This window comes from Poecilia latipinna, unplaced genomic scaffold, assembly GCF_001443285.1.
Source record: "Poecilia latipinna isolate Pla-1442-1.1 unplaced genomic scaffold, P_latipinna-1.0 Scaffold1428, whole genome shotgun sequence".
NCBI classification, from domain to species: Eukaryota; Metazoa; Chordata; class Actinopteri; order Cyprinodontiformes; family Poeciliidae; genus Poecilia; species Poecilia latipinna.
In genome coordinates, this window is record NW_015114044.1 from 39,039 (window position 1) to 48,075 (window position 9,037).

Consider the following 9,037-nt stretch of genomic DNA (forward strand, 5'->3'; position numbering starts at 1 on the left):
TTGTTTGGTGGGGTGGTGGGGGGGGGGGGGGGGGGTGTGTGTGCGTGTGTGTGTGCGTGTGCATTGAGGGGGATGGGTCACAACAGGAATTAGGTAATATTGACACGGTTGCTTCAAGCCCTCCCTCCCAACAACACTCAGATCAATGCACCGGATCGATAGAAGTCATTGGCAATAACTGAACTTCTCATGTGATCACTGAAGGAGAAAATTCAAAAAAATCTCCCCTCGCATGTGTCCCAGCACGCCCATTCATCAAACTGAGGGCTTCCAATCTCCCAAGTGGGAGGACACTCCAATGCACCTCTGCACACACTGATATATATATATATTATATTTATGCATGCATACATGCACACACAGCAGGGATCATTATGCTCTTCTCTGACACTGCATGATTGGTCACTTTTCCCTCTCCTCTCTCTCTTTCCCTTCCTGCTAGAATAGTTTGAACAAAAGACAGAAGGGGGAGGAGGTGGGTGCATGGTTGGGGGAGGGGATGTGTGTGCGTGTGTGTGTGTGTGTGTGTGTGTGTGTGTGTGTGTGTGTGTGTGTGTGTGTGTGTGTGTGTGTGTGAGAGGCTCTGTTGTCACCAGGAGGGAGGGACGGAGGTGGGAGTCAGATGGGGGAGGGAGAGTGGGAGAGAAGAGGATAGGGTCCCACAAGTGAGGGAGCGAAAGAGAGAGAGAGAGAGAGAGAGAGAGAGACCCCCAACCCCTCCCCTCCTGAACACTCAACTACAATCCCGTTTACATCGACTCCCCCCTGCTGTATTTTGAGGAATATTGGATTACTTTCCGCACCGGAGCGCTAACCGAGCACATCCAGGGATGGTCAGGTCTGTAAGCATTTCCTCCCTTGTTGAGAAAGTTGTTTTAATTCCCCTAAACGATGCAAATATTACCTCAGTTTCTTGCGCATTTCTGTCCATCCGCTGCCGTTCTCGTCATTTTTTTTTTTTTTTTTCTCTTTTTTTTGCACACTTTTTTTTTTAAGTTTGTCTCTTTGCACTCATGGCCCGTCATTTTCTTTCGAGTCGTCATTCTAACACGTCAGTTCAGTCGGTCTGTTTTCTCTCGGGTTTGACTTTCTTTACAGAAACGGGAAATCGGTGTCAGGCAGGAGAAAGTCCTCTTTGAAGGAAGAGTACAAAGTTCTGTTTGCAAATGATATGGTTCCGAGTTTTTGGGGTTTGAGAGAGCGATTTTTTTTTTCTTTGCAAAGTGAAGCCTGTCTTGTGTCAGGTTGCTAAACTTTAACACAGTAAAGTGAAAATAAGGCTAAGAAAAATAATATATGCGCATGACAACCCCAGCAAATGTTGACGATTTATATATGGGGGTCTTTTTTTCCCTCCACTTTCCAAAGCTTGACTGCATTAAAAGTGCTTAATGTGACATTAAAGGAATGGAATGAAGCATTAGTATGTTTTTTATGTCAAACGACGTAATATCTCCAAATGATCTTTAATTTAAAGGTCGAAAAATATTCATATGTGGCTTCAGTGGCGCCACCAATGGGGGGCCAGAGGTGGGCAATAGTCACCCCTGTAAATTTGCTGGGCTCCAGCAAATGGCCAGACAGTTTTATATGCAAATAATTTTTTACGTGTGAATTTAAGACAGGAAAGGATACGCTTAGAAAGGTTGCATACATTTCATTTGTTTATTTTGATTTCTTCATATTGTCTGTTTTAACGTCTGTTTCTTAATTCTGGCCAAAGTGCTGAGTGATTTCTGAATCGCATATTTAGGTGAAAAATCAGAAGCTGTTTTGTCTTTAGTAATATGGTCACTACATTTCGCTCGGGTTGAAAAAAAAGACCTAATATGTTAAGTCAATTGATTATTGGTATGTAGGTACTTGAAAACAGGAAATTACAGACTATTAAAAACTTTTTAAAATCCTTATTAGGGCTAAGATTAGTTTTTGTCTGACTATTTTTATCAGTCCTAAGTTTGATATTATTTCCTTTTTTATTATAGGAGAAATATGAAATAATTAATATTTACATTACATAATCAGGTTCTAGCCTTTGGATAATTTTAATCCTTTTATATTTTTCACATAGACACACAAAAAAAGATTATTTAAAAAAAAAAACACACTGCTGTTATTGCATAGGTGCAGGATCCCATTATTGCTAATTAAAAATCACACTACACCTGCCAGTATTGGCACAGAAAATAAATCTCATGTTTTTTTCAGCTAATTCATGGAATCACAGCAGAATAAAATGGCCTGTATGATTTGCTTTCTTGCAGGTTTGATTCAAGACGTTTTCTACCAACCAAGCATCAGTCAATTCGTACACATTATGGGGATGTTTCATGCCTGCTCTGGCTAAATCTAAATCTAAATTAATTCATCTTAATCATAGTCTACAGTATAATTTTTTTCTTTTTGACTCCCATAACATTTACTAAAAATGTTCTCAAACTAAAATCCTCAACTTTTTGTGTCTCTGCTTCAACACACCTGACTAAAATAGTGACCTAATAATAAACCTCTGTCGAGCTTGACTAAAGGCAAAGAAGGAGATGTAACCTTTTGATTCAAGTCACTGGGACCAGGAATACTAATAAAAGTTGCAGCGACGTCTCATAACAGCTGGCGTTCTGCTCCAGAGATATTTCAGTTTGTTAGACTGGAATATTTCACAAGGTTAATCTGCATCTGAACCAAAATAAGACAAAACGGGGTGAAAAATGGGAAGTTGTAGCAATAAAAAGGTGTACAATTTGGCAAAAGGGGTGAAATGACCTGAAGCCAAATTAAACTTCTGAATATAAGTTATGTCTTTTAGTTTTGCTTTGCATTCTGAACATTTCTGTGTCCCTCTTTACACAAAAGCACTCCTGCATAAATAACGTTGTGGCCGTTTCCCTCTTCAGTTGGAACGTTGGTGTTGAAAGTGTGAGCTGAACCATGGAGCTGTACTTGAGGCCGGCCACTTGCAGAGACAGCAGCCACACAGTCTACAGCAGGATCGACTTGGGCCCCATCAGCATGCAGCTGGGTCCTCAGTAAGGACAAGTGGACCTGGTCCTCTTCTCTTCACCTGGGGCCAGGGCTGCAGAATGCTCAGTCCTGCCACCCCATACAGTAAGTCCTGGCAGCTTTTGGTGCAGATCCTCACCTCCAGTCTGTTTTTCATGTTTCATTCTTCTTGTGGCTCATCTTTTGTCCGTCTCCTGTGGTTTGGTTAGAGGGAAGCAAGCTGCAGGGAGGGTGAGTGAGTGGAGGGAAATGAGAGGAGAGGGGTGGGTGTCTTTGAGAAGTCATGTTGAGAAAGCAGAAATGCTAATGGTTTTAACAGCTGAGCCTCCAGGCTTCGTTTGGAGGAATTTCACAAAAAGTGTTCAGTTGCTGTTTTTCCAGTCTCTCCATGTGAATGGTGTACAGTTTAAACAGCTATTAGATTCCAAAACATGTTTTGCAGTAAAGCAAGTTGTGCATCTGGTGCTTTTTTGTTCAAAGGAAGCGTTATTTATTTTGACTCTGCAGTTCTATGAATAAAAACAAGCATTCGGTAAACTTCCAGGTTTTAAACTTGTTAAATTATTTTTAGGTGAAGAGCCAGCTCAGAATTAGGTAAGAATAAATATTACAGTGTGTGAGCTAGTCAAACCTGGAATGGAAACAAAACAAAACAAACAAGGGTCCAGTTTTCCCAGACATAAGGCCAAAATCTACTTTCTTCTGATCGCGTGAGACTGATTATTGTTACATCCATAAAATAAAATAAAATGAAATTACATTGTTAAATATTATTAAAGTTAATGTGTTGAGATAATGACACCAAAAACTGAGGTTTACTTTTACGTAAGCCAGTATCAGAGTTCTACCTTTGGCTGCACGACTTATCCCAGGAACACGTACTGGTAGCTCATTTGTTCTAAAAATACTTCTGAGACAGTATTTTTATTTCTTTATTTTTTCTTTTTTGTACTTCACTGTAATCATGAAAATAGTTTATAATTTAAAGAGAATGAAAAAAAAATACAGGTAACAGCAGTTAAATCACATTTTGGTAGACTGCTATGACTGCTATTTTATGAAAAAATTTAAATTAAGTAATATATGTGCCTGTGTACAATAATCAAATGTGAGGAAAGATGGAGAAATAAATGTGTATTCGTGGGATATATTCTGGTTCCACCAGGGGGCGTATTGACATCGTAAATACAACTTTCACAGCTATGATAATTATTATTCATCAAGGACAAAACAGCTGTCTTGGAAAATAGGTTATTTTGCAGTTAGTAAAAATAATTGTTCGTCTTTGTAGATCTACATTATAGCAATTATCCAGGAATATTTTTTTTGGCGCGCGTGCAAATGAGCTGCTGGTACTGACTGCGCTTCCAGGTCAGACCGTGCAGCCACACTACCTGCAGCTAGCACAAGCTAATGCTAGCTAATTTTTCAAATTGCTAGCATTAGCAAAGAAAATATTATAAAGTCAATACAAATAAGCAATGTTGTATGACACGGATGCAGATATTTTAGACATTATGAGTATGTTGCCTTCACCTCTTTTTAAAAACCCCCAACTATCATGAGGATGCCGGTGTCTTGCATGCAAGTGTGTTAAAGGGTTAAACTGATCATTTTTATGGCATAAATAAACTAAAAGTGAAAAATATATATATATTTTTTAAACTTGCTTATTAGTGACGTTTTTCACTTGAAGCAAATTGTTACTTCGAAAACCCAACCCAGTTTGCTGGCTCAGCCATTACTCAACGCAAAACATAGGTCCAGAACTTGGTTAGCAAAAAAGAAAAAAAGGCATCTTTTTCATCCCCCTAGTTTTAAGAGTCCAGGCTTTTTTCATATTCTTATATTGACTGACTGGGTTATTGATCAGGTCAGGCTTTAACAGGATTACAACACTAACCTGATTAGAATAAAGCAGAGGGAATTGCTCTCCATGTCTACGCATTGTGAATCAGACAGAAAAATGTCCTGTGGCTTCAACAGAGAATGCGGGAGTTGTCTGAGTAGATAGGAGTTTTTGGTAACATGCATTTGTCACATTCCTTCCTCAAAGTGACTCACAGCATTGTGTTAGTTCTCCGCTGTCTTGACTAAATGCATTCCTAAGATAACGTTCATTTGCTTCTTTTTCACCCCACAATAAAATCTGCCACACTGACCCATCACGGATCAGCCTGCAAAAACAAACAAGCAAACATGTAATCACCATCGTCCCACACCTCATTAAGGGCGCTCTGTACATAATGATGATAGTGTGACGCCAAGAGAGAATGATGAGGCATTTTAGCGCTTTTTAAAGTCGGCAGTTACCGGGGTGAAGCAGTGCTGTGAATGAAAGCCACATCGTTAGTAACCCGGTGTCAACAGCCTCTCATTAGCTTTGAATGGTGGGCCACATAAATGTCGGCCTCCACAAATGCATTACCCCTCTAACAGTAATCGTGACAGCTTGTTAAGAAAGCCGCAGCCCACCGTAGATTCCTCATTAGGAGTTTAGGTGAAGATGGAAGCTGCGGCGACTGAGGAGCAAGCAAAGGGAAGGACAGATGGGGAAGACGTGAGGAGGGACTGGTCAGCTGCAGGGTTGATATATGAGTGGACACAATGAGCAGAGAGGAGGAGGTGGGGCGGTGGGGGGGCACAGTCCGGCCTCTGCCACATGTGTGGAGCTAAAGGAGTGGGGGAGGGTAAAAAAAAGTGACCACACAGATTGGGACAGAGTCACATCTTTACTATATTGCGCAAGAGATAAATATAAATGAAGCAAACATAAATCAGATTCTTATTAGTCTTTGGATCTTCTGATCTGGATCAAACTGAACCTGGTGTGGTGCAAAGTTTGCACTGCACTGGTTACACTTTGCACACCAGGAAAACGAAGTAAAGGGAAGTTCAGAGAGCGGGAGGGTCCATTCTCCTTCACTTTGACATTGTGTTTTAGCCAGTGGTCACTGCTTACATAACAACGTAGCCCTCATTTACTGCATCAGCAAGGACACAGGCAGCTTGGCAGTGAGTCCACTGGCTTTAGCCTCAGTAATTATTACGTATTTCTAATGTAGACTTGAGCTGATTTCTTTTTTAAAGCTACACCAAGGTTTTAAAAAGTTAATGTTTCAAACTGAGATTTGAATTATGGTTTTTCCTTTTATTATGCCAGAGAGAGTTCCTCCATTACCAGTGTTTTCCAGTTTCATACAATAGTGGCCCTCTTCCCCTGGCCATGGCTGTACACTGACAGTCAGCTGGCTGAAAGAAGACTGTTTTTTTTTTTTTCCCTGGCTGGTTCTGGGTACGAAAGCACAGCCAGTCATGGTGTGGAAACTATGGATAACACCACCTACTGGCAGGATGAGAATCAGCTCCAATGACAAAACCCCAACAGCTGATATGTTGCCAGCATTGTTAGCATTTCCACTGTCCTTTTCCCAGATTTTGGAAATTTGCCAAGTCTGCTGAGTGTATGGAAAATATATCTTCATCTCAGGTTAGATTCCTGGCATGCCTGCAGCCTGAATCATCCAATGGTTGGTCAGGAGTCCCTCTGCTTGCTGGCCATCCGAAGCCCAGCGCTGCAGGACGAACCGCAATGTGGGAGTTCACTTTGCTGTTGGGGCTTTTCTGTGTGTGTGTGTGTGTGTGTGTGTGTGTTTGTGTGTGTGTATTTCCAAGTGTCTGTCCAACTTCAGGGGATCTCTTTGTTTATTGTGAGTAGAGAAAAAGCGCTAACAGAGACCCTTCAGCTACAGAGGGGTGACTTTTTTTCTTTTTAACTCATCCAGTCCAGGAGCCATCTCTGATGCCCCACAACCCCCAAATCCCATCACAGCAAAGCCCTTCCCCCACACACACTTCCATCTTATTAACCCCTAATTACTCATACTGACCATGCAGTGGATCGCCGTTCAAACTGGAGTCCACTCAGCCCCAGAGATCAAGAATAACTCGTATGCGTCCTTGAAAGATAAAATCATGTAGTTTTGAGAATAAAACATCCAAAAATGTAAGCAACAATGGTGACAATATGGATGTTTGGAGGTTTCTTTCTTCAAATGCAGTTCTGTGGAAAAATATTTGCCCCAGATGTCCACTCTTTCTGCTTTTTTGTCAAACTTTGACAATTCAGTTGATCAAACAAATTTTAATGTCAGACAGAGAAAACCTGAGTAAACACAAAAGTCAGATTTCAAGTTATGATTTTATTTATTATGCAAGGCTTTCTAAGCAAAACTATTTTTATTTTTAAACTTAACCTGGGTTCAATTACACTCCCAGGTCTGATTACTGCCAAACGTTTGGAATCAACAAACAGCTCAAATATATCTGTCTGCTAACATATGGTAGGACGGAAGGTCTTAAAACAGAAAACACCAGGCCCTGATTGAAGTAATTTGAAGAACTGATGGATGCAAAAGAAAATCACTGACATCTATAAGACCGAAAAGGTTTACGAAGCAATTTCTAAGGATTTGGGACATCAGTGAACCACAGTGAGAGTCATCATCCACAAATGAAAGAAACATGGAACGGTAACGAACCTTAGAGGGATTTGGCTTAATGGAATAACTTCAAGAGCGGAGCAAAGACTCCTCTTGAACAACATCCAAAGAAAGCACTGCCAGCCCCACTAGACCTACTGGTCTCACATTTTCCAAAGCATCTTGATTATCTCCAGGACGTTTGGAGAAATATTCTGTAGACCAACAACATAAAATTCACTTTTTTGGAAGGTGTCCATTCCCTACTATCAGATTGTTTTGGATATATATATTTTTTGACTCGACTTATCATTAAAAACAATTTGATTTCAAATAGTTCTGTTGTCATGGCTAGGTCTGCCACAATATGCAATAAGTCAATTAATTGCATGATAAATTAAAACAAGCTCAATAATTTATATTTGATTGATTTATCGTTTTTCTCATTTCTCTCTCTCTTTCTATCAAAAACTGAATGCCAAAATCCTTAAGTCGAGAGCTCTATTCTCTAGTAGTCTGGTCTCTGCCTTACCTTCACTAATTATTATGAGCAGAAAAAACGTGAAGACTAAAAATCCTCCATGTATCAAATCGAATGCTGTTGTTAGACAGTGCATGTTTTGGGTATTCAAACACAACTGACATAGACTAAGTTAAGTTAAAGGTTGAAAGAATCCAACAAAGATCTTTTTTAGCTAAGAATAATTTATCTGAGATTTGTGAACAATTTCTGATCTACGGTTGTTGTAGAGGTTTGACCAGCAGATATTGATTTTTGTCAATTCTGGTTTCCTTTTAACACGTACAAGAAAATATTGAAACAGCCTTCAAAATAAGCTGTTCTGCCTTGAGAGGTGGATAATTATTTATATTAGGATGAGAGGCAATGGGACACCTGGAGAGAGAAAGCAGTAAAACATGGTTGTATTGATGCTAATTCAAACAAAGACAATATTATGATGGAGGTGACATTTAAACTGTCATTAGCACCTTATATTAGCAATGAGTACTGAGACAGCAGATTCTCTGTGTGTTTTTTTCAGAGAATGTCCTTTCCTTAACAAAATCTCACACTTCTGCGACAGACAAAAGTATAAAATCTTCACCTTCCTAAAACAATGGAAAAAAAAAAAATTGCCAAAAGACGTTTAGGCAAAAAAAAAAAAAAACTTTTGGCATAAAATGACATAGACCAAGTGATGAAATACTGTTTATCCTCCCTGTTATCGGTTAAAGGTCAAGCTTGTGCTATTCTGCAAGCTGAATGGGATTGGTCCAAGCTTTTCAAACTGATTTATTAATCTGCATTAAACCACCGTCGGTCCAGTACTGTAGATTCAGTAAGTAGATCTGCAGGAGCTGACTTCAGATCAGTCAAACTAATGGGTCCAAACATATAGGCTTCTTGTTTATTTCAGCAATGTCAATATCCTACTTTATTCAGCTCTTCTTTGAAATACATGAATCTTTAAGAGTAAGCAGTGAAAATTTGAGTTGTACATCTACACTGTAAATTCTGGTAACCACAGCTGCTGGTATTTAACCGCAAATTAGAG

At 39.7% G+C, this 9,037-nt stretch overlaps 1 protein-coding gene across 1 annotated transcript in view; it reads left to right on the plus strand.

The window, feature by feature from the left end:
- Window positions 1-688: 688 nt before the first annotated feature.
- Window positions 689-9,037, plus strand: part of LOC106962536 (fidgetin-like) — a 15,678-nt gene continuing 7,329 nt past the window's right edge. Inside the window, exons 1-2 of the mRNA XM_015057003.1 lie at window positions 689-838; window positions 2,895-3,105. Of these exons, the coding sequence (XP_014912489.1) occupies window positions 3,081-3,105 (25 nt within the window). The 5' untranslated portion in view covers window positions 689-838; window positions 2,895-3,080. The remainder of the gene's footprint in view (window positions 839-2,894; window positions 3,106-9,037) is intronic.